This window comes from Mizuhopecten yessoensis, unplaced genomic scaffold (assembly GCF_002113885.1).
Source record: "Mizuhopecten yessoensis strain PY_sf001 unplaced genomic scaffold, ASM211388v2 scaffold5629, whole genome shotgun sequence".
NCBI classification, from domain to species: Eukaryota; Metazoa; Mollusca; class Bivalvia; order Pectinida; family Pectinidae; genus Mizuhopecten; species Mizuhopecten yessoensis.
Window position 1 is genome coordinate 52925 of NW_018406144.1, and position 27911 is coordinate 80835.

At 40.0% G+C, this 27911-nt stretch overlaps 1 protein-coding gene across 1 annotated transcript in view; it reads left to right on the forward strand.

Moving 5' to 3' along the window:
- Window positions 1-22999, forward strand: part of LOC110450986 (blastula protease 10-like) — a 34978-nt gene extending 11979 nt beyond the window's left edge. The window contains exons 4-15 of the mRNA XM_021498805.1: window positions 647-752; window positions 1855-2014; window positions 3109-3181; window positions 4734-4928; window positions 5324-5450; window positions 8889-9020; window positions 13130-13230; window positions 15048-15172; window positions 15461-15591; window positions 18444-18622; window positions 19916-20140; window positions 22454-22999. Of these exons, the coding sequence (XP_021354480.1) occupies window positions 647-752; window positions 1855-2014; window positions 3109-3181; window positions 4734-4928; window positions 5324-5450; window positions 8889-9020; window positions 13130-13230; window positions 15048-15172; window positions 15461-15591; window positions 18444-18622; window positions 19916-20140; window positions 22454-22534 (1635 nt within the window). The 3' untranslated portion in view covers window positions 22535-22999. The remainder of the gene's footprint in view (window positions 1-646; window positions 753-1854; window positions 2015-3108; window positions 3182-4733; window positions 4929-5323; window positions 5451-8888; window positions 9021-13129; window positions 13231-15047; window positions 15173-15460; window positions 15592-18443; window positions 18623-19915; window positions 20141-22453) is intronic.
- Window positions 23000-27911: the final 4912 nt, after the last annotated feature.

A 27911-nucleotide genomic window follows, 5' to 3' on the forward strand; every position in this document is an offset into this window, starting at 1 on the left:
AGCGATGCTTCACAGTAAACGTACATGTAACACATTGCCTATACAACAATGATTCATGGTAAACGTACCTGTAACACATTGTCTATACAACAATGCTTCACAGTAAACGTATCCCTGTAACACATTGTCTACAACGATGCTTCACAGTAAACGTACATGTAACACATTGCCTATACAACAATGCTTCATGGTAAACGTCCCTGTAACACATTGTCTATACAACAATGCTTCACTGTAAACGTACCTGTAACACATTGCCTATACAACGATGCTTCACAGTAAACGTACATGTAACACATTGCCTATACGTACCTGTAACACATTGCCTATACAACGATGCGTCATGGTAAACGTACCTGTAACACATTGTCTATACAACAATGACATCAGTTGATTTACTCCATAGCTACGTAATGTATTAAAAACTTTCCGTGCGATTATTGGAAAGGTTATTAAATTGGAGAACGATTCAATAGACTTTGTATCTTTGCTTTTACATAAGTGTATCTTTTGAAATCAGCAAACCTTTGCAGTAATACTCGCCTGAACAGAAGCGGATGAGATGTACAGTCCTTCGTAAGGCTACTCCGTAAGTACGACAAAGATGTTGTATAGACGTTATTGTCATCATTGTCTTTCTTCACAGGAACAAGGAGAACTGCTGACCAAGCGCAAGGTCATCAGATTCATATCTAAGATCTGGCCACACGGCATCATCCCCTACAAGTTTGAGACCGGTGGACGCCGTTTCAGTAAGTACAAGTAGATCATCATCTGGTACATGTTCTACACCTGCTGTCGCCGCCGTTATAGAGTGTGTTAGTACTCCCCTTCACATACAAACGTTCTCTTAATTAAAAAGGAACATCGCTAATCAACAGCCAATGCATTTATTTCAATATTTGTCCACTTATAAATTGTTCATGCATTATAAGAGTTTTGAAATAATTTAGATCATAAAATGAAATAATATAAAGCTCAATTGCCCACACACATACACAAAAATGACAAAGATAACCCACACACAAATTTTAAATATTTGTTTATTACCATACGCAAAATCATAACCTCAGATTAAATCGAACGATGCTATTTAGTGCTTCATATCTAACAAGTTGGACAGACCGAAGCCGAAGCCGCGTAAATAACTACTCCCTTGTCTTGTATATAAGGCGATGCTGCTTTAATAAGTACTTCTTCGGCATCTAACACAATTTTGAGATCAGCCGAAGACATTTAGTACTTTTCCAACGCCTAACGATGAACGTAACAAATCTAATGTAAAATGTATCTCTTGTTAAATGTTTAAATCAATAACGGAGAACCAATCGAGTACTCTCACTCCAGTTCCCTATCTCAGTTTGGGTTTTGTCAGATGAATTCCATTCATGATTTTTTACGAATACTAACATACATTTCTTTTGTTATTTATCAAACATGATAATATTTAGTTGTAACGGGGACTTTACATAAATCATCCTAACTAATCATGTAGTCACAAATTATGCATCAGAAAACATTCGAATTTGGACAAAATAGGACAAAATCTTAATGTTGACCAATCAGATGGCAGCTTATGACAGCTACATGTATCTTGTCAAATTAGAAATGTAGAATCAGTGTCCTTAGTGACAAGATACTCCTACCCATAAACTTTAAACAAACTCGTACAGTGTACAATATCTAAATATCCACCAATCAGTAAAGGAATCTCGATTTCATTGATAAAGATACTGAGAATGACATGGATCTTCCCAGTGTTCCTCTAGTATGATGGAGAAATTAATGTAGAGAGAACTTTCAACTGTATCAACATCTTCTTAATCGTCGCTGCATACTTCTACTTATATGTAGCAAAGAGCAAGTCGACCAAGTACGTCCAGATAGCGATGAAGCACTGGCAGCGATATACTTGTCTGGAATTCATAGACATCCACAAACAGAGACAGCGATATGCGTCACTGAGGAAAGTTCTGAAGCACGATCACTACCTGTCTTTTGGAACTGGACAAGGGTGAGTATTTTTCGCGCTTTTTGGACAGGAAATGATGTCATATGAAATATAACTGTAGGAACTGGAAGTAGGCTATCAAAGGGGGCTTAACTCTGTTTTAACTGAAAAAGGGGTGACAGACCTTCATATTGGAATTTTTGTAGGCGTATAGATTAAAATACTTTCAGGTGCTCGGCATTACAGTTGCATAACTGGGATGTACTTTTATCATTAATAACCTATTTATAGTATGTGCCATTACGTGTCAAACCCATTGCATAACACTGTCAAATTCAGCCTGCATTCATCTACGTTTAGTTGGCATTCACAATCAATACCCTTCTTAAGGAACCCCGCTAAAACACAGGACAGTTGGACAGGGAACCTTAAATAGTTTTAGAGCTCACTGACCTCAAACAAATTAATGTTTCGTAAAACTAATATCGCACGTGACACATGACCATTATTGACATCGCAGCAATTACCACGTGACTAGAAATGAAGCCGAACCCGTGACGAAAATTAACATTTCAGTGATATAACACGTGAATAGAAAAGACATTAAAGTGAAATAACACGTGATCACAGTTAACACTGCAAGACTATAACACATGAAGTCAATTGACACTGCAATGATAAAGCACGTGACTCATTCGTGACTTGAATTGATATTGCATTGAGATAGCACGTGACAAGTGTTAAATACCACAGTTATATACATGTTCTAGTAACATGTGACTTGGGTAGAAACGGCAATGAACGCATGCTTGACAGACGGGGACCACGTTCACACAGCTTTAGCGAACTACATGTATAGCGAATAACAGTTTGAAGCTCGAAGAAGGAAATTTTTGCTCTACCATTGACCTCATTGAGATAATCGTCTTAATTCTCGAGATATAAAAATGAGGAGCTAGTAAAACATTTATAATTAAACGCTGGGTTCCGCCTCAAGTTTTAAAGTAAACAATCCACATACGGGAATATTGTATGCTTGGATGTGACTCGAAATCTTGACCAACCTTTGCAGTACCATGCTCTGATTTCTAAATGGAAGTGTTTTTTTTAGCAGGACAGAAACAATAGTTTGAATAATAGAAGTGGTTTTTTTCCAGGTGCGCATCAATGGTTGGTTATACTCGAAAACACGCTCAACCCATTTATCTAAGAGAACCAGGCTGTACAATGGTAAGAAGTTATGAAAAAACATGAATTGAACCCTAAATGTTTGCGCAAACATTGCCGCTTTATCTTTAATTAAGACTGATTATGATTCAGCATTGTTTATTACGGCGAGCACTTAATTCTATTTTATGTCTACGTTATTCTACGTTTTAACAGTCAGTGTGCGTCTGCTTGGTGTTCCAGAATGCGATATAATTATGGTGATCGGTAAGTGTTACCAAAAATGTTACGATTACCGTTCCTTTGCTCTTTCGCCCCTGTACACACGAGGGAAGGAAAAACGAAGAAACGGGACTTAATAACAATTCATTAACTAGTATCCAGTATTTTATAGATGTCATTTTTCCAGCGGCGGCGGCGTCAACGTACAGGTTTTACGTTTAGCTTTGATTTTACAAAAGTGTTTAACAAATGTTGCACCTACCAAGCTTGTACCCGAGTTACATTTTAGCTTCTCTATTGTAAGTCCATGCATCAGATACTGAATGTGGTCTACATTCCCTGGTCCAGTGGCTGTTAAAGCATATTTATTAACCTAACACGTTTGTAGCTGTGTGTATCTCCAACAAGAACTCCTAAATTTGCACCTCGGATACATTCTGAGCAGACATTCTAATTTCAGAAACGAGCTGCTGTGTGGGTCCTAGTTGGTACAGTCAAGCGGTTTTTTGTTCAGTTTCCTTATCAATGTTGAGCTTGTGCATTTAGCTGTGCCTTATGTCTTGTATCTCAGACTATTTAAGTCCTAGACCATTTATACTGACACCATAGATACAACTTGGTTAGTATATCTTGATCGTAACATTAAATGATGTGTTAGTTCTTGTTTGTACAGTCCAGCGACTTAAGTACACGTGGTTGTTCTATAACATACTTTAGTATACTGTCCATGTATACGTGTCTCTGCTTCATGTGTAACTGTTATGTACAGGACAGGAACAGTCGTCGTTTCTAAAACGAATATTCCTTTTTCGAAGAAAGTGCGATCAAAATTTCAAGCAATAGACATTGATCCGTTTTGTGTGGACACATTGATTTGATATTAAATGATGCCGGTTTTTTGCTAACTTTGGCATATCAATAGTGTATCCATATATCCGAGGTCATATCTAACGGGATCAGAAGTTATCACCGGAATCACAGAGAAATTAACACCGGTATCACACAGAAATTTTCATCGAGATCACACAAAAAAACACCGGGATCAAACAGAAATTATCACCTGGATCACACAGAAAATAACACCGGGATCAAACAGAAATTAAAACCGGGATCACAGAGAAATTAACACCGGTATCACAGAGAAATTAACACCGGTATCACACAGAAATTAACATCGGGATCAAACAAAAATGAACACCGGTATCACACAGAAATTAACACCGATATCACACAGAAATTAACATCGGGATCAAACAAAAATGAACATCGGGATCAAACAAAAATGAACATCGGGATCAAACAAAAATTAACATCGGGATCACACAAAAAATTACACAAGGAATGTATGGTGTACCCTATATACAAAACGAAAAATATTGTTCAATTTTTACAGCCGGGTATCGTGGTACACGAGATCGGCCACGCTATCGGGTTCTATCACGAGCAGTGCCGAGAGGACCGGGACAACTTCGTTAACATAAACATGGAACTTGTACAGGAGCCAGGCCGGAAAAACTTCGCTAAAGTCGTCACTCACACCGAAATAGCGCCGTACGACTTGGCGTCTACGATGCATTATGGATCGAAGGTAGGTTGACATTTGATAAGAGTTAATCCCGTAAGATGACGTCACGTTTCTGTCCTGGTTAATGTTCTGTCTGACCAACGTTTTATAGTTGCCAATTTAACCTCTAATTACCATTTGCTAACCTAATAGAGAGATTTAAAAATGTGCAGAATGACTTTATTAGTTCGATTTAAGGTGTTAATATTTTGAACAACAGTATTCTTAATAAATTCAGACGAGAAACGGGTTCATAGAGATTTAAATTCAAAAATCTGTATGTAAACTCGTGACGAAAATTTAGCGCCACACTAACAACTATCCAAGTTATAAAGAAGTGCCATTTGGCAAATGAATGACCTAAATTACCAATATGTATTATTGGGATGGTTCTTCAAATTTTTACACTTTATTTACAGTACTTTAGTAAAAACGGTGGCAGTACCATCAAAGCGCGAGATTCTAACCTCAACTTCCTACTTGGACGCCGGATCGGACTGAGCTTCTACGATGTCATAGCGGCAAACAACGCGTACAAATGCTCAGGTAAATACTCAACAGTAAACACAACGGGTACAGCTGCTCGGGTAAATACTCAACAGTAAACACAACGCGTACAGCTGCCTGGGTAAATACTCAACAGTAAACACAACGCGTACCACTGCCTGGGTAAATACTCAACAGTAAACACAACGCGTACAACTGCCCGGGTAAATACTCAACAGTAAACACAACGCGCACAGCAGCCTGGGTAAATACTCAACAGTAAACACAACGCGCACAGCAGCCTGGGTAAATACTCAACAGTAAACACAACGCGTACCACTGCCTGGGTAAATCCTCAACAGTAAACACAACGCGTACCACTGCCTGGGTAAATCCTCAACAGTAAACACAACGCGTACAACTGCCTGGGTAAATCCTCAACAGTAAACACAACGCGTACAGCTGCTCGGGTAAATACTCAACAGTAAACACAACGCGCACAGCTGCTCGGGTAAATACTCAACAGTAAACATAACGCGCATAGCAGCCTGGGTAAATACTCAACAGTAACACAACGGGTACAGCTGCTCGGATAAATGCTCAACAGTAAACACAACGCGTACAACTGCTCGGGGAAATACTCAACAGTAAACATAACGCGCACAGCTGCTCGGATAAATACTCAACAGTAAACCCCACGCGCACAGCTGCTCGGATAAATGCTCAACAGTGAACACAACGCGTACAACTGCTCGGGTGAATACTCAACAGTAAACATAACGCGCACAGCTGCTCGGATAAATACTCAACAGTAAACATAACGCGTACAACTGCTCGGGCAAATACTCAACAGTAAACACAACGCGCACAGCTGCGCGGGTAAATACTCAACAGTAAACATAACGCGCACAGCTGCTCGGATAAATACTCAACAGTAAACCCCACGCGCACAGCTGCTCGGATAAATGCTCAACAGTAAACACAACGCGCACAGCTGCTCGGATAAATACTCAACAGTAAATACAACGCGTACAGCTGCTCGGGTAAATACTCAACAGTAAACATAACGTGTACAACTGCTCGGATAAATACTCAACAGTAAACACAACGCGTACAGCAGCCTAGGTAAATACTCAACAGTAAACACAACGGGTACAACTGCTCGGGTAAATACTCAACAGTAAACATGAATATTTGGTGTAACTACAGTAAGCTAGTGTTGTCAATTCAAATTTGGAGCACGAGCGGATGGTTGTGCTCATGTGACTTGTCGTATCTTTCATATGAGCGTCAACAAGAAAACAAAAGCAGACTTTTTTTATTATTTGAGGTGTTTCAGTGATTGTTTGCAGCGTTATTGTTTGAGGTGTTTTGGTGATATTGTTTGAGGTGTTTAGAGCGTTATTGTTGGAGGTGTTTTGGTGATATTGTTTTAGGTGTTTGGAGCGTTATTGTTTGAGGTGGTTTGGTGATATTGTTTTAGGTGTTTTGGTGATATTGTTTGTTATGAGAGATATTGTTTGAGGTATTTTGGTTATATTGTTCGAGGTGTTTTGGTGATATTGTTGTTTTGAGAGATATTGATTGAGGTATTTTGGTGATATTGTCTGAGGTGTTTTGGTGATATTGTTGTTTTGAGAGATATTGATTGAGGTATTTTGGTGATATTGTTTGAGGTGTTTAGAGCGTTATTGTTGGAGGTGTTTTGGTGATATTGTTTGTTATGAGAGATATTGTTTGAGGTATTTGGAGCGTTATTGTTTGAGGTGGTTTGGTGATATTGTTTTAGGTGTTTTGGTGATATTGTTTGTTATGAGAGATATTGTTTGAGGTTTTTTGGTGATATTGTTCGAGGTGTTTTGGTGATATTGTTAGAGATATTGTTTGAGGTATTTTGTTGATATTGTTCGAGGTGTTTTGGTGATATTGTTGTTATGAGAGATATTGTTTGAGGTTTTTTGGTGATATTGTTCGAGGTGTTTTGGTGATATTGTTAGAGATATTGTTTGAGGTATTTTGGTGATATTGTCTGAGGTGTTTTGGTGATATTGTTATTTTGAGAGATATTGTTTGAGGTATTTTGGTGATATTGTTTGAGGTGTCTGGAGCGTTATTGTTTGAGGTGTTTTGGTGATATTGTTTGAGGGGTTTTGGTGATATTGTTTTAGGTGTTTGGAGCGTTATTGTTTGAGGTGTTTTGGTGATATTGTTTTAGGTGTTTTGGTGATATTGTTTGAGGTGTTTTGGTGTAATTGTTTGGTGCGTTATTGTTTGAGGTGTTTTGGTGATATTGTTTGAGGTGTTTTGGTGATATTGTTTGAGGTGTTTTGGTGATATTGTTTGAGGTGTTTTGGTGATATTGTTTGAGGTGTTTTGGTGATATTGTTTGAGGTGTTTTGGTGATATTGTTTGAGGTGTTTTGGTGATATTGTTTGAGGTGTTTTGGTGATATTGTTTGAGGTGTTTTGGTGATATTGTTTGAGGTGTTTTGGTGATATTGTTTGAGGTGTTTTGGTGATATTGTTTGAGGTGTTTTGGTGTAATTGTTTGGAGCGTTATTGTTTGAGGTGTTTTGGTGATATTGTTTGAGGTGTTTTGGTGATATTGTTTGAGGTGTTTGGAGCGTTATTGTTCGAGGTGTTTGGAGCGTTATTGTTTGAGGTGTTTTGGTGATATTGTTTGGAGCGTTATTGTTCGAGGTGTTTGGAGCGTTATTGTTGGAGGTGTTTTGGTGATATTGTTTGAGGTGTTTTGGTGATATTGTTTGAGGTGTTTTGGTGATATTGTTTGAGGTGTTTTGGTGATATTGTTTGAGGTGTTTTGAGGATATTGTTTGAGGTGTTTTGGTGATATTGTTTGAGGTGTTTTGGTGATATTGTTTGAGGTGTTTTGGTGATATTGTTTGAGGTGTTTTGGTGATATTGTTTGAGGTGTTTAGAGCGTTATTGTTGGAGGTGTTTTGGTGATATTGTTTGAGGTGTTTTGGTGATATTGTTTTAGGTGTTTTGGTGATATTGTTTGAGGTGTTTTGGTGTAATTGTTTGGTGCGTTATTGTTTGAGATGTTTTGGTGATATTGTTTGAGGTGTTTTGGTGATATTGTTTGAGGTGTTTTGGTGATATTATTTGGAGCGTTATTGTTTGGCTTATTTCGGTGGTATTTTATGACGTGTTTTGGCGATACAGCCCAATCTATGTTATTTATATTAATGCATTAGTGATAAAAAAAAATTGTTTTTTTTCATAGTGACGGTTTATCTCTTTGTTATATGTTGTGATAAGTAAGTGTTCATGTTTCTGTCTTGAAAAAGGGGCGGAATGCCTTGACAATTTGATAAATTCCCTGGTCTGCACTGTCGTTATTACTTTCTTGCTTATATATACATTGTATAAAGCTATACATTTATACATCTGTGTACGATAATCTTTAAAAATCATTTTGTGACCATTACGGAGATGATGATAGATTTAACTGGTATACATTGTGATATGTTTCCAGGGAAATGCAACAGAAAAACGGCCCCAAAATGTGAGAATGGGGGTATGTGGTATAAAGCCTGTGAGTGTTTATGTCCAGAAGGGCTGGCCGGTGACCGTTGTGAGCAGATTGATCACTCCTGGACTATCAGCGGTATGTACAAACTGAATAGAAAGCGAATGTGAAACTAGATATACTAAAGTAGAACAGAGGGAGTTAGGTTTGGTATATCACCTGATCAGATATTATGTAGTTAAGTAGGAAGGAAAACACATTTTAGATATATCGTAGGAATAGTACTCTCGGATGACGTCATCAAACATCTCAGCAATTCAGTTTCTTCTTAATTCATGTAAAATGCTAGTAAGTCTTACAGAGAATGTTCATACAGTTAAAACATAACAGCATACATAGTCTCACTCTAAATAACTATAAAGCTTGTTGACTTGTTTTTATCTTCATTGCTAGCTGTAAAGGTTGATCATCTGAACTACCACGGAATTAGATTAGAAAAAGACAAAACTGATAATTCAATACCAATATGGCGATGCCATCGACAGCATACCAAGATATAATGTATGTGACTGATAGTGTGCTGATTTAGCCACAGAACTAGGTTGCTAGTATACCAACCTACTGTATTGCCGCGTCATCATCCCAAGGATGGTAGGAGCTGATGGAGGGAAAGGGACGGAGACCGGAAGGCGTTGGTCTGAAAAAGCGTTTTCTATATAGTCGTGAATTGTTTGGAACAGTGTATGCCACAATATACGGTGATACACATATATATGTATAGAAATGAAATCTACTACTGATGTAGCTTACAAAACTAAAAACATTGGTGTCAATCCGAGTCCTAGCGAAATTAGTATGGCAGTGATGTCCAGATAGATATACAAATGAACCACAGTAAGTTTCCATGTGCAGGACATGTAGGTCCTCTCCACTGGACTCTAAAGTTAAATATTATAGAGCACCAGTCATATACCGGAAAAAATGACGAATAAGCAGACGGGCAAAAACGAAGTTTTAAAGAAAAAAAACCCGGATCAGCCAAACTGTCTGGCTTGCCCAGTGCTCACCTATTTCTTGTTTAAAATGTCAAGTTGTACATTATGCCGGAGGTGATAATGTGCCAACCCAGTGGGTTGTGTGTTATCATTGTTTTTGTACATGTACATATTGTGATATTAATATCTGACACACCACGCGACCCTTGACTGGAGTTTCACATGTATACTTATCCCCTTTGATATCTGACACACCACGCGACCCTTGACTGGAGTTTTACATGTCTAATTATCCCCTTTGATATCTGACACACCAAGCGACCCTTGACTGGAGTTTCACATTTCAAATTATCCCCTTTAATATCTGACACACCACGCGACCCTTGACTGGAGTTTCACACGTCTATTTATCCCCTTTAATATCTGATACACCACGCGACCCTTGACTGGAGTTTCACATGCCTACTTATCCCCTTTGATATCTGACACTCCACGCGACCCTTGACTGGAGTTTCTCATGTCTACTTATCCCCTTTAATATCTGACACGCCACGCGTCCCTTGACTAGAGTTTCACATGTCTAGTTATCCCCTTTGATATCTGACACCCCACGCGCCCCTTGACTGGAGTTTTACAGTCTCATTATCCCCTTTGATATCTGAAACACCACGCGACCCTTGACTGGATTTCACATGTCTACTTATCCCCTTTAATAGCTGACACACCACGCGACCCTTGAATGGAGTTTCACATGTCTACTTATCTCTTTTAAAATCTAACACACCAGACGACCCTTGACTGCAGTTTCACATGTCTAATTATCCCCTTTGATATCTGACACAGACACCACGCGACCCTTGACTGGATTTCACATGTACATTATGCCGGAGGTGATAATGTGCCAACCCAGTGGGTTGTGTGTTATCATTGTTTTTGTACATGTACATATTGTGATATTAATATCTGACACACCACGCGACCCTTGATTAGAATTTCACATGTCTACTTATCCCCTTTGCTATCTGACACACCACGCGACCCTTGATGACACACCACGCGACCCTTGACGGGAGGTTTACATGTCTACTTATCCCCTTTGATATCTGATACACCACGCGACCCTTGACTAGAGTTTCACATGTCTACTTATCCTCTTTAATATCTGACACACCACGCGTCCCTTGACTAGAGTTTCACATGTCTACTTATCCCGTTTAATATCTGACACACCACGCGCCCCTTGACTGGAGTTTCACATGTCTCCTTATCCCCTTTAATATCTGACACGCCACGCGTCCCTTGACTAGAGTTTCACATGTCTACTTATCCACTTTAATATCTGACACACCACGCGCCCCTTGATGACACACCACGCGACCCTTGACGGGAGTTTCACATTTCTACTTATCCCCTTTGATATCTGATACACCATGCGACCCTTGACTGGAGTATCACATGTCTACTTGTCCCCTTTAATATCTGACACACCACACGACCCTTGACTGGAGGTTTACATGTCTCATTATCCCCTTGGATAGCTGACACACCACGCGACCCTTGAATGGAGTGTCACACATCTTATCCATGCGACCCTTGACTGGAGTTTCACATTTCAAATTATCCCCTTTAATATCTGACCCCCCACGCGACCCTTGAATGGAGTTTCACACGTCTTATCCACGCGACCCTTGACTGGAGTTTTACATGTCTACTTATCCCTTTTAATATCTGACACACCAGACGACCCTTGACTGGAGTTTCACATGTCTACTTATCTCTTTTAAAATCTGACACACCAGACGACCCTTGACTGGAGTTTTACATGTCTACTTATCCCCTTTAATATCTGACACACCACGCGACCCTTGACTGGAGTTTCACATGTCTACTTGTCCCCTTTGATATCTGATACACCCCGCGACCCTTGACTGGAGTTTCACATGTCTACTTGTCCCCTTTAATATCTGACACACCACGCGACCCTTGACTGGATTTCACATGTCTACTTATCCCCTTTGATATCTGATACACCACGCGACCCTGGACTGGAGTTTCACATGTCTACTTATCCCCTTTAATATCTGACACACCACGGCACCCTTGAATGGAGCTTCTCACGTCTACTTATCCCCTTTAATATCTGACACACCACACGACCCTTGACTGGAGTTTCACATGTCTACTTATCCCCTTTAATATCTGACACACCACGCGACCCTTGAATGGAGTTTCACATGTCTACTTATCCCGTTTAATATCTGACACACCACGCGACCCTTGACTGGAGTTTCACATTTCTAATTATCCCCTTTAATATCGGACACACCACGCGACCCTCGCCCGGAGTTTCACATGTCTATTTATCGCCTTTGATATCTTATACACCACGCGTCCCTTGACTAGAATTTCACATGTCTACTTATCCCCTTTAATATCGGACACACTACGCGACCCTTGAATGGAGTTTCTCATGTCTAATTATCGCCTTTAATATCTGACACCCCACACGACCCTTGACTGGCGTTTTACATGTCTCATTATCCCCTTTGCTATCTGACACACCACGCGTCCCTTGACTAGAATTTCACATGTCTACTTATCTCCTTTGATATCTGATACACAACGCGACCCTTGACTAGAGGTTCACATGTCTTATTATCCATTTTAATATCCGACACACTACTTATCCCCTTTGATCTCTGACGCACCACGCGCCCCTTGACTGGAGTTTTCCATGTCTCATTATCCCCTTTGCTATCTGACACACCACGCGTCCCTTGACTAGAGTTTCACATGTCTACTGATCCCCTTTGATATCTGACCCACCCCGCGACCCTTGACTAGAGGCTCACATGTCTAATTATCGTTCACACGTCTATTTATCCCCTTTAATATCGGACACACCACGCGACCCTTGACTGGAGTTTCACATGTCTAATTATCCCCTTTAATATTTGACACACCATGCGACCCTTGACTGGATTTTCACATGTCTAATTATCCATTTTAATATCCGACACACCACGCGACCCTTGACTGGAGTTTCACATGTCTAATTATCGCCTTTGATATCTGATACACCACGCGACCCTTGACTAGAGGTTCACATGTCTAATTATCCCCTTTGATATCTGACACACCACGCGACCCTTGACTGGAGTTTCACATGTCTAATTATCCCCTTTAATATCTGACACACCACGCGACCCTTGAATGGAGTTTCACACGTCTTATCCCCTTTAATGTCTTTAGGTTGTGGAGGCATAGTTCAAATCTCCTCCGACAATGAAGTGATAAGTTCTCCGAACTTTCCCGGGTCTTATGGAAAAGCGAAATGCGTGTGGCTGATCAAGGTAAACGAATACTACTTATACTTACTACGTCAGTTACACTGGAAGCCCCCTCTCCCTAAGATTTCAGCTTAACCAGACATTCGCGCAATGTTTATGTTTTAGCTGATTAAACGGAATGTTAATACGTTGCCGTGTTGTATATTACTGGGCCTATATATATTTGTATTTCCCATCCGTTCAGAGTCGGTAGCCCGGGTATAAATATATGACACAGTACAGTATACACACATATACATACAATGTATATATACCAAGCGTAAATAAATACACAAAATAATGTAACAATGCATGTATTATTAATTTGAAATATGTATTGATATTTGATAATTATTTTATTGCCATATTTAAAAATGTATTAGGTTCCACCTTTATCGGTGTAATTGTTTCAATTGGAACTTTACAAACACTCAATATTGCTTATGAAATTAAATTTGAAAACGAAAACAAATCCTGAAAAGATGTAATTAATGGAGCTTTAATGGTATGAGTGTTTCAAGGCCAATTCCCGATTTTGTTAAGAGATTGACTGAGACTTTGGTTAAAGATTTAGGCTGACTGAGACTTTGGTTAAAGATTTAAGCTGACTGGGACTTTGGTTAAAGATTTAAGCTGACTGGGACGTTGGTAAAAAAAATTAAGCTGACTGAGACTTTGGTTTAAGATTTAGGCTGACTGAGACTTTGGTTAAAGATTTAAGCTGACTGGGACTTTGGTTAAAGATTAAAGCTGACTGAGACTTTGGTTAAAGATTTAAGCTGACTGGGACTTTGGTTAAAGATTTAAGCTGACTGGGACTTTGGTTTAAGATTTAAGTTGACTGAGACTTTTAGTATGTTTAAACAAAATTTGTCGCCGGTGAATATCGATATGCCTATAGATCTAATAGCACAGGTTTGTCGTAGCCAGACTCGGCCTATGGCCTGGGTCTGTCATTGTCATGCTCGGCCTATGACCTTGGTCGGGCATAGCACTCGGTCTATAACCTTGGTGTGTCATAGCCCTCGGGCTATGTGTTTGGTGTCTCATAGTCCTCGGTCTATGATCTTGGTTCGACATAGCCCTCGGCCTATGGTCTTGGTCTGTCATAGACTGGCTCCGCCTATATCCTGGGTCTGTCATAGCCCTTTGCCTATGTACAGGGTCTGGCATAGCCCTCGGCCTATGACCTTTGTCTGTCATAGCCTTCGGCCTATGACCTTGGTCTGCCATAGCCCTCGGCCTATGTCCTGGGTCTGTCATAGCCCTCGGCCTATGTCCTGGGTCTGTCATAGCCCTCGGCCTATGACCTTGATCTGCCATAGCCCTCGGCCTATGTCCTGGGTCTGTCACAGCCCTCGGCCTATGCTCTGGGTCCGTCATAGCCCTCGACCTATGTCCTGGGTCTGGCATAGCCCTCGGCCTATGTCCTGGGTCTGTCATAGCCCTCGGCCTATGTCCTGGGTCTGTCATAGCCCTCGGCCTATGCCCTGGGTCTGTCACAGCCCTCGGCCTATGTCCTGGGTCTGTCATAGCCCTCGGCCTGTCATAGCCAGACTAAGCCTATGGCCTTGGTTTGTCTTAGCCAGATTCGGTCTCTTGCCTTGGACTAATATAACAGACCTCGGCCTTATACTTTGGTTATACGGAATAAGCTGATTGATAACCCAATGATTCTGACAACATAACTGGCAAACTTCCAAGGGAAAACACTTTCAGTCTAAATAGTTACCTCGGAATACCCAAGTTCTCGGATGGCCTTTGATCAATAAGATCGTTTCTTAACGTTATACGTCAGGACTGGTGGGTTTTACTAATCTGATTGTTTGTTGTTCCAATAGTCCCCAGCCGACACTCAGATTAAAACAGCCGTCACAGTTAAGAACATCCCAAGATCATCGAGGAGACAGGAGTGCCACCATTGGTTAGAGGTCCGCTACAATCTGATTGGTCAAAACGGTCCAAGGTACGTCAAGTATATGATAGGGTGTTTTTACACGTCTTATAGTATATAAACAGAAATAACACGACTTCATAAAGAGGACCTTACTGTGTAGACCGCTATTTACATGTGAAACGTTTTTAATAAAAATAATTTGATATTGATCACACTTAGATTTCATTATTTGTATGAGCAGCAGTATATGATTAGGTGTATTTATATTGAATGTATTTAACATATTAAGAAGCGTTAGTGAGAGGCACTATAATTGCTGATAAATTCGTGGTTTGCCCGTTTTTTACGCGTATACAGATTGTGCGGTGCCAACGGTTTTAAGGAATTTCCTTTATCCTCTGACAACCTGGTCCTGCTGCGCTTTGATGGTTCCAAAGGACATGTCAAAACGTCGAGAGGCTTCCAGGTCAAAGTTCAAGCAATTAAAGGTTAGCTTTGAAATTAAGGGGGGAGGGGGCTCTCTTTTGAGTTGAGCAAATCCAAATGTATTTTTGTTTGTTAAATGCGTAACCTTGCTGTTATAACAATAAACAATTTATAACTATCTGGTTTCATTCGTCGAATGAAGGTTCATGCAAATAATTGTATGCTTTTGAAGATTTGCTACCGGACAAACACACAAACCTACAACAAAGGTGACTTGAAATAGTATTTGTTCATCTGTCAAATGTCGATTTCATGTGTTGACGAGCGATGTCGATAGATTTTGTAAAGGGGGAGGGGTTGACTGGTTGAAATAAATACCTTACAACTGCTCACAGTTGCCAGAATCGATAAAAAAAGGAAACATATATATATGGATCACGTGACAAATATATTAGCGCGCTAAAAAAACACCAGCATAATCTGAATAAATAGATTATCTTGATCACTTTGCTTATTCTAGGCGTATGGACACGAGAAAGACACGAAATTATTTTAATTGCATTTTACTTGGTAGAATAGATATAATTAACATATGTTTTCACATTATGGTGGGATTTATAACTCGGTATTCAAAAATATTGGAAAAATAATCAACTCGGGCTTCAAGTGGCCTCGTTAATTAAGAATGTTGTCAACATCGTTATATTTTCCACCATAATACACACATACGCCGACACTTCAGAATCGTACACTAGTAAAATACAAGCCATAACTATGGAAATGTCGGACTTACAATTTGTAGTTACCGCAGATACTGTTCGCAATGCTGGTACCAGATTCTGGAAACTCAGTCACCGAAATATTTCGTCCATCAACAACTAATCTCGCACACTAAACAACACAAGACATGTTTGTCGAGTTATAAAATGAATAGAATCTAACTGTCATGTTCACATGTTATATTGGTTTCATTTAACTCGTTTATTTTATAGGGAACTCAACAAAGGCTCGTTTGATATGAAATTAACAAACTCATTTTGATAATTCAATATTACACGACTACTCGCGTTAGTCCCTCTATTTATCGTATAATCAGTACTACGTTTTCTTTGTTATCTGATCTATTGTGAATCCTGATTACATTCACAAGCTCAAAGGATGTTTGCCTGGCTTTATTTATTTCTTTATTTCTGATGAATCTGTTTTGTTCTAGCATTTCTTTTTGCTATTCAAAAACATTTTATCCACACTCGGTAGAAGGATGGAAACATAGTGGACAGTATGAAGTCGACTTTCGGGACAACCTGCTGCAGACATTGTAAAACCTCAACAAGGTCTTACCACAAATCTATTGGAAAAAATACAAACAGTACAGTTTTAATTTTGAGTGATAAGTCTAATACTGACATTACCTTTGACATTCCTTTAAATATGTAAATAAATGACGGGCATTAAATGGACATGTAACATAACAGGCAGGTAGGAAGCCGATAGTTCAACGGGAGATCACTATGTATTGATAGCAGTTGTGTGTGTTATCTCGCCAGTTGAGTAAGGAGCGGAGGAAGTGTACGCCGTACTGTTTTCATACCCCTTTCAACGAAGTAAGGGGGAATTATGCCCCCCCCCCACCCCNTCAACATAAATTTATTAAACATAACTGAGGCAATCAGCACATTCTGGAGTTTTTAACCTACTATTAAAATATCATGCCCGGTTTATTTTACTATAATTAGCCAAAATATTGTCCAGTTCTGTACTATTACCCCTGGATTAACTAGATTCGGCATGTTAGTATATCTTAACCCTAACATGAAAAAAGTACAAGAAGTATGTCACTATGACCTATATCCTGAGATACTTGTAGGTGTACAAAGAAATCATTACCGGTGGGGAACTATGGATTGCTTTGCAATTCTTTCCGTTCATTTATAAACGTTCTCAAAGAATGGCGCAGGCAGGGTTTACGACTGGCATTCTGGCGACAAAATAAGTTATCCTGGTGACAGCTAGATATCAAACAATCGTTGTAATAGTTATAAAGGATGCCTTGTATACGATATGTTTATACTGAACTGACTAAACCATACAACTGTAGGTGTAAACGAAGCGAGTAAATTTGCCCGTCGTTATTTTGTTGATTACATGTTGTATGTACAAATTCGAAATTTGTAGAAACTGTTTTGTTAACCAATCAAAAATAAAAATGATTATCGTTCAGTATCACTGTATGAGTCATGGGCGGATTGGTCGAGTGCTTAACACTCTGGCCTTCCATGCAGGCGACCGTGGTACGATCCCCGAAGTCGTCGTACGCATAGATATTCAGAGAAAGTGATTTTCTCCTGTCCACACAACTCCAACAACCGTGCTGGAGTATACATTGGTCTGGGGTGGACGTTGTGGTATCTGTGCTGTAGCATTCAAGTGAGGTGGCATTATAAATGATGCCTGTTGGAAGCACTTTCCCACTACAATCAGAATACATTACATCTCCAGCTCACACGCAGATATACACACATAGGGAGATATTAGCCAGGTGGCATACGTCTAATAGTTAGCGCCTAATAAGGCAGCTCCTGCGAATTCCTCAAAATTGTATTTATTAAGGTATATATGCTTATTGTATTCAATGTATATGTATGTACTGTAATGTGCTCTAGAGTGGATTGTGTTCGCTAGATAGGGCGCTATATCAAATGCTACATATTATTATTATATTATTAATTTAAAGATATGATTAAATCTCAAAATGTTCTTATACAATTCTGCCGAGAAAGAACAGATCTTCTCTTCATAGCTATTTGTGATGGGTTTGTGTGTATGTACACCATGTATAGGAATTCTCATATATATACATATAAGTCTACACCCACTTGGTGTATAGTGACCGTACTATAAAATGACTTTTCAGCTTTTAACATGGGCGACCGTTTGTTCTACTGTGATTTCGACACAAGTGTGTGTGGAATGACGTACTCCTCCCCGACGTCAGATCTCCAATGGCGACGGGAAAACTGGGTGGTCCTTGGACCCTACAAGGATCATACTTCCGGGAAAGGCACGTTCCTCGTTGAGGCAGACAAAGCTAAGGTAGGCTGATTGTATTTGGGGGTCGATGATGGAATTGTGATGAGAGTTTAGGACGCATCCCTGCTGATCGCAATCGGATGTAACGATATTTGTATTCAAAACTACACACTCACATATTGTTATCGAAGGAATCCTTTTCATTTTTAACTCACCTTGCCCCGAGGGTCTAGTGAGCTTATGCCGTGGCGCGGCGTCCGTCGTCCGTCCGTCGTCAGCTTAATTTTAAACGACTTCTTTTGAATAACCAAAATATGATGATATTTGACCAGAAGCATATTGGCATAAAGGGGTTAACAAATTTGTTAAAAAATGACCTTCGCCCATATTGAAGGTCACAGGGGTCAACTATGTTGAATTTTTTAAACTGATATTTAGCCTGTAGCTTTAATTTAGTCCACTTTTAATGTTAAAGTGTGATATTAATACTAGGTGACCGATGCAGGCCCATTGGGCCTCTTCCTTTTAGACAACCACATTGTAAGCAAACCCCGAAACAGTCTTGGATGAATAAACGTAACATTACGTCACTTTCCTTCGATAATGTAAAAGGGGGAATGATCCACATTGAACATAGTAAGGTCGAAAAACGCATTATGAAATTAGGGATTAAAAAAGGAAGTTGAAAGTTTTACCATAATGCATATATTTTTAGTAGTATAGAGTATTGCTGAAAGTATCATGTGGTATTACTGTAGAGGGAAGGACGAACTCTGGTAATCATATGGTATTACTGTAGAGGAAAGGACGAACTCTGGTAATCATGTGGTATAACTGTAGAGGGAAGGACGAACTCTGGTAATCATGTGGTATTACTGTAGAGGAAAGGACGAACTGTGGTAATCATGTGGTATTACTGTAGAGGGAAGGACGAACTCTGGTAATCATGTGGTATTACTGTAGAGGAAAGGACGAACTGTGGTAATCATGTGGTATTACTGTAGAGGGAAGGACGAACTGTGGTAATTATGTGGTATTACTGTAGAGGGAAGGACGAACTCTGGTAATCATGTGGTATTACTGTAGAGGGAAGGACGAACTCTGGTAATCCAGGACAGGGTTGTTTTACAACACACAGACATTTCACCGTAAGACTAGTTTGCTGTATAGGTGTTATTTTGATCTGGTTTTTTTTTATGAAAGTCAGTTTGTTGACATGTAACAATGTTCGTTCAGATCAAAGAGACTATAAAGAGAAAACTCTGTATAATTTATATATATATGGAAATGAAGAGTATTCTGTAATAGTGATATATTTGTAACGGAGGAGTACTTTGCATTATTGATATATTACAGAAAAACGGATCAGTAGCTCAGATGACGAGTCCCGACTTCCAGGTCAGTAGCACCGCCTGCTTGCGGTTCTGGTACTTTGCATACGGCTATCATCTTGGGCAATTCCGGATTTACACTTTGACTGAGGACAAAGATAAGAAGGTCGTATGGACGCTAGACACGAATCCGAAGACTCGCTCCTGGAAACGTGCACAAGTTGAATTACAAAGTCAAGGAATGCTCAAGGTAAACGTGAATATCCCAAAGGAACCACACACTGTATAGTTTGGTCGCTACTAAAGCTAGAAACAGAATATAGATTTAAATGTATGGATCCCGTTCTGGTGTCCTACTAACATAATATATGTATCAATGTTGATATGCTGTGGTATGTATAAAGAGACCGTTATTACGGACTACTAAATATGGTGTTATTCTCCAGGAATCAAGGGCCTTAAACGTATTTTTCATATATTTTTTTATGGATGAAACTTCACATTGTAGTTTTAAGCTCTTAATTTCCGGAATCCATAATCCATCATTTAAGTTTAATATCTACATATTAGTTAATTATTTACTCTAGAAGGCCAATTAGCCTACCATCGTCAGATGTTCGGCTGTTTGAATTATAATTCTTTTTATCGCTATTTCTGTAGGAATCTTTTTTTTTTTCGAATTTTACATGAGATCCTATTCTCCCTAGTTAAGCATATCGAACTTAACGACTGATCAGAAACCTAAAAATGTCGTAAGCGCTATTACTCAGAAAGTACTTTCTTTTCTAAAGTCCACATGAAGGTTCCCCGTGGACGACAGTTACGCATATCAAATTGAGAGAATGATCAGAAAACGGAGATGGCCGACATGAAACCATAATGAGTTCTTTGAGTCGTTGGCGTTATTTCTGGAGGGATCTTTCTTATGGTCCCTTTTTATGCATATTGAATTTTGGGATTAATTGGGAAAAATAAAGATGGATGTCATGCAGTAATCTTGAATTTTGAGAGAGAGTGAAAGTTAAGCAGCGCTATTTCTCAGAAAGATAATTATCAAATGTCACAAGTAGTTGGCCGCAACAATAACCAAGAGAATAACGCAGTGTCAACATCGACCTTCATATCACACAAAGAAATAGCATATTGCCTTATGGATCATGATAGCGACGATAAAACGTGTCCATAATCTTTACCGACCTGTATCTTTGGAAACCATGTGTTGTAAACTCGTCCGTCAGCAGTTCACGAAGTCATGATAGTAGGAGCAAGCTCTGGAATACCGAAGCGACTGCGACATGTAAACACCATTGGTAGGGGAATCATGTATGTTACTATCAAGAAAGGGGACGTTTCCTGTCAGTCGAAATCGTCCCGCTTAATTACTGCTATCTGACAGTTAAGTAGCAAACCGTCCCTGTTGATCATGTTGTAAGTAATGATGGAGGCTAGCAGCCGAGGTAGACGAGTTTGTAGTGTCCGTGAATTCTAGCTCGGGAGGGTATATACGATCAATCTGCTCTGTACAGTTCGTGTCCTTAAAGACACCACATCGTCGATAGATTTCAGTGTGAAATTGTAGGTTTTGGCTAAGTTTTCGTTACCAGTCCTGATAAGATCCAAACTCAACCTATTCATTCTGGACTTTGTTGTACTTTCCACAAAATAGGCTCCAAAATAATATCTACAACCACATTTATATCGCCGTTCGCCTTTCTTAAGAAAAAACCCCTCTCATAATAAGAGAACAAATGCGTACCTTCAGTTTGGTAGACTTGATTGTATAAAGAGTCGAAAAATCTACAGTTTTGAAAGATTTTCAAGATTAACAAATTAAACAAGTAGGAAAAAGTGATATGTTCAAATATAATAATTTGTCATCCCTGAAAAGTGAGGAACAAAATAGAATATATTGGAATGATAAATAAATCAACCTTAAGAGTGTTCGGAGCCACTTTTTTTAGAGGCTTTAAAATGATCATGACTCTGCATCATTTTGAAAAGGCTTGCTACTAAGAGTACGAATTCACATATAACTTCATCTACACCCAGAGAACAATGATAAGCTAATATAATATCTGAGATATTGATTTATACCGGGCATATGTAAGGAAGGACTGACAAGGCAAAAGATAAATGTGAAGGAGAGATAGCGGTATATTGTAAATCTTCAAAATCCCACTTCTAGAGTATCGGTGAAGTGATTTTTAATCTAAATTGGGCTGAAGCATCATTGGGCAAAGGGAATTTCCGTGAAGGGTGACCCCCTCACACCGTGGTGGTAAAAGCGGCGGGGCTCTGAAAAGGAAGTATAGGTAAGTTTTTAAAATCGTACTTATTGAATGTGGGAAAGGCCACCTGTCCTGACAGCACAACCCTCCCTTTAAAGCTTGTCCTTAGCAGCCTCTTCCCCTTGAATCCCATTAAGAAAATGTCCTTTTGAGACGTAGCTCGTGTATGTTCCGGGTCGTTAGATAAAATCTCATCTTACACTTATCCATCTGTTTAAGGGATTTATCTTGTATTTTTGCTTTGATACTTTAAAAAAGTGTTATTTCTATTACAGTTGATTATGGAGGTGACAGCGAGTGCTAAATGGGGAAACTATGCAGTAGATGACATGGAAGTCACCATAGGAACGTGTTAGGTCAAACATGTGTTTGTCTACAGGGAAATCACCATGGCAACGTGTTAGGTCAAACATGTATTTGTCTACAGGGAAATCACCATAGGAACGTGTTAGGTCAAACATGTTTTTGTCTACAGGGAAATCACCATGGCAACGTGTTAGGTCAAACACGTGTTTTTCTACAAGGAAATCACCATAGGAACGAATTCGGTCAAACACGTGTTTGTCTACAAGGAAATCACCATGGAAACGTGTTTGTCTACAAGATAATCACCATGGAAACGTGTTTGTCTACAAGATAATCACCATGAGAACATGCAAGGTCAAACACGAGTAAACACCCCGTGGGAACGTGTTAATGCTTAAACAATCTTTCTGTGATATATTTAAAAAATACTGACAGAGAATATATTTTCTACATATTTATTTATTTTCAAATTAACCTATTTTTACTTGTTAAAGTGGTGAGAAATACAATTTTGACCCATTATTATGTGTTTGTTTTAATATCATTTTCATGTTTCTTCATTGATAGGAGGCAAGCCAGTCCTCTTGTTTACTCAGAAATTTTCACTCGTTACACCTGAATTGTATTTGTAAGTATCTGTAACATAGAACAGCGATAATCTGTACGTACAGCAGTGAGAACAGCCTGGAGGAAGATGCACATTAAACACGATCAAAGTACTATAGCACGTGTCGCCGAGGAGAAATAACTGGACACCTTTTCAATAAGATTCATCAGTTTGGAAGTATGTTATATCAAAGTTTTACTTTATACACAAACAATGTGCGTGTTAAATGTGTCAACATTTCCAGACCGACTGGTCCCATTGTTCAAGCTATGAAGACCAAGGGACAGGTAGGTCTTGAAACGTTGCGACAATATATAATTTGGTACCTCGTAAAAGGACATGCATAGTACATGTAAATCGTTATTACGACATACCGATGTACCGATGTCGTTATTATGAGATAACTTTGTCGTTATTACGAGAAAGCTTTGTCGTTATTACGAAGTAGCTTTGTCGTTATAACGAAGTAGCTTTGTCGTTATTACGCGGTAGCTTTGTCGTTATAACGAAGTAGCTTTGTCGTTATTACGATGTAGCTTTGTCGTTATTACGATGTAGCTTTGTCGTTATTACGATGTAGCTTTGTCGTTATTACGATGTAGCTTTGTCGTTATTACGAAGAAGCTTTGTCGTTATTACGAAGCAGCTTTGTCGTTATTACGCAGGAGCTTTGTCGTTATTACGAAGCAGCTTTGTCGTTATTACGCAGGAGCTTTGTCGTTATTACGAAGCAGCTTTGTCGTTATTACGCAGTAGCTTTGTCATTATTACGCAGTAGCTTTGTCATTATTACGCGGTAGCTTTGTCGTTATTACGATGTAGCTTTGTCGTTATTACGAAGTATCTTTGTCGTTATAACGAAGTAGCTTTGTCGTTATAACGAAGTAGCTTTGTCGTTATTACGCGGTAGCTTTGTCGTTATTACGAAGCAGCTTTGTCGTTATTACGCAGTAGTTTTGTCGTTATTACGAAGTAGCTTTGTCGTTCTTACGCAGTAGCTTTGTCGTTATTACAAAGTAGCTTTGTCGTTATTACAAAGTAGCTTTGTCGTTATTACTCAGTAGCTTTGTCGTTATTACCAAGTAGCTTTGTCGTTATTACTCAGTAGCTTTGTCGTTATTACGAAGTAGCTTTGTCGTTATTACGCAGTAGCTTTGTCGTTATTAAGAGATAACTTTGTTGTTATGTATTACGAGAACAACATTATGACCTAGCTTTTTTTCTTGGTGACCCTACCGTCTTCTGTACTATATGTACAGCACTGTATTGTAATAAAAAGATACCCCATAGGGATCGTGGCGCCCTTGATCGTACCATCGTAACACTGTGTATTTGACTTAAAGAATTGATAAATGAATTTAAAAGGATACACACCAGACGTGTAACTCTCACTGACAGGATACAGACCAGACGTGTAACTCTCACTGACAGGATACACACCAGACGTATCACTCTCACTGACAGGATACACACCAGAAGTGTAACTCTCATTGACAGGATACAGACCAGACGTGTAACTCTCACTGACAGGATACAGACCAGACGTGTAACTCGCACTGACAGGATCCACACCAGAATTGTAACTATCGATGAAAGGATACACACCAGAAGTGTAACTCTCATTGACAGGATACACACCAGACGTATCACTCTCACTGACAGGATACACACCAGAAGTGCAACTCTCACTGACAGGCTACACACCAGACGTATCACTCTCACTGACAGGATACACACCAGACGTATCACTCTCACTGACAGGATACACACCAGACGTATCACTCTCACTGACAGGATACACACCAGACGTATCACTCTCACTGACAGGATACACACCAGACGTATCACTCTCACTGACAGGATACACACCAGACGTATCACTCTCACTGACAGGATACACACCAGACGTATCACTCTCACTGACAGGATACACACCAGACGTATCACTCTCACTGACAGGATACACACCAGACGTATCACTCTCACTGACAGGATACACACCAGACGTATCACTCTCACTGACAGGATACACACCAGACGTATCACTCTCACTGACAGGATACACACCAGACGTATCACTCTCACTGACAGGATACACACCAGACGTATCACTCTCACTGACAGGATACACACCAGACGTATCACTCTCACTGACAGGATACACACCAGACGTATCACTCTCACTGACAGGATACACACCAGACGTATCACTCTCACTGACAGGATACACACCAGACGTATCACTCTCACTGACAGGATACACACCAGACGTATCACTCTCACTGACAGGATACACACCAGACGTATCACTCTCACTGACAGGATACACACCAGACGTATCACTCTCACTGACAGGATACACACCAGACGTATCACTCTCACTGACAGGATACACACCAGACGTATCACTCTCACTGACAGGATACACACCAGACGTATCACTCTCACTGACAGGATACACACCAGACGTATCACTCTCACTGACAGGATACACACCAGACGTATCACTCTCACTGACAGGATACACACCAGACGTATCACTCTCACTGACAGGATACACACCAGACGTATCACTCTCACTGACAGGATACACACCAGACGTATCACTCTCACTGACAGGATACACACCAGACGTATCACTCTCACTGACAGGATACACACCAGACGTATCACTCTCACTGACAGGATACACACCAGACGTATCACTCTCACTGACAGGATACACACCAGACGTATCACTCTCACTGACAGGATACACACCAGACGTATCACTCTCACTGACAGGATACACACCAGACGTATCACTCTCACTGACAGGATACACACCAGACGTATCACTCTCACTGACAGGATACACACCAGACGTATCACTCTCACTGACAGGATACACACCAGACGTATCACTCTCACTGACAGGATACACACCAGACGTATCACTCTCACTGACAGGATACACACCAGACGTATCACTCTCACTGACAGGATACACACCAGACGTATCACTCTCACTGACAGGATACACACCAGACGTATCACTCTCACTGACAGGATACACACCAGACGTATCACTCTCACTGACAGGATACACACCAGACGTATCACTCTCACTGACAGGATACACACCAGACGTATCACTCTCACTGACAGGATACACACCAGACGTATCACTCTCACTGACAGGATACACACCAGACGTATCACTCTCACTGACAGGATACACACCAGACGTATCACTCTCACTGACAGGATACACACCAGACGTATCACTCTCACTGACAGGATACACACCAGACGTATCACTCTCACTGACAGGATACACACCGGACGTATCACTCTCACTGACAGGATACACACCAGACGTATCACTCTCACTGACAGGATACACACCAGACGTATCACTCTCACTGACAGGATACACACCGGACGTATCACTCTCACTGACAGGATACACACCAGACGTATCACTCTCACTGACAGGATACACACCAGACGTATCACTCTCACTGACAGGATACACACCAGACGTATCACTCTCACTGACAGGATACACACCAGACGTATCACTCTCACTGACAGGATACACACCAGACGTATCACTCTCACTGACAGGATACACACCAGACGTATCACTCTCACTGACAGGATACACACCAGACGTATCACTCTCACTGACAGGATACACACCAGACGTATCACTCTCACTGACAGGATACACACCAGACGTATCACTCTCACTGACAGGATACACACCAGACGTGTAACTCTCACTGACAGGATACACACCAGACGTATCACTCTCACTGACAGGATACACACCAGACGTATCACTCTCACTGACAGGATACACACCAGACGTATCACTCTCACTGACAGGATACACACCAGACGTATCACTCTCACTGACAGGATACACACCGGACGTATCACTCTCACTGACAGGATACACACCAGACGTATCACTCTCACTGACAGGATACACACCAGACGTATCACTCTCACTGACAGGATACACACCGGACGTATCACTCTCACTGACAGGATACACACCAGACGTATCACTCTCACTGACAGGATACACACCAGACGTATCACTCTCACTGACAGGATACACACCAGACGTATCACTCTCACTGACAGGATACACACCAGACGTATCACTCTCACTGACAGGATATATACACACCAGACGTATCACTCTCACTGACAGGATATATACACACCATACGTATACATTGCAACTCTTATTGAAAGGATATACACCAGAATTGTAACTTGTAACATATACAAAAGAGTTGGAGATCCAAAGTCCGCTCTTGACATGTTCAAAGAAGTTCAGCATACAATAATAAATTCAAAAGAAGAGATAACCAGACAACATCAAAAGGGGAGACTCGGCAACACCAGGATGCTAATTTGCTACAGCTATATTTATTTTGACATAACCTTATGTTTTCAAATTAATTGTACACGTTAAATTGGTGTATTATATATATATGGATGCGATAAGAAACATTTAATCAGTTAAAACGACAATGTAGGGTAATAACTTATTTTTACTAGCCTTATGCATATGGTAAATGTACGAATTTAAGAATCCGCTATTGGTGGTTTTATGGTCATTGCTGTACGTGTAGCTATATAACTGTATCAAATTATTGTTAAAATATTAAGAGGAAACCAGGGAAGACAATCAAGCAACAAATATCTATAAGACTAAACGAAATATGTATCCTTTAGTTGTGGAACACGTAGGAAAGCCCTTTTACCACTTCTTGCCCCCATCTACCGTTAATTACGTAGCCTTGCTAAAAAGCCAGTCG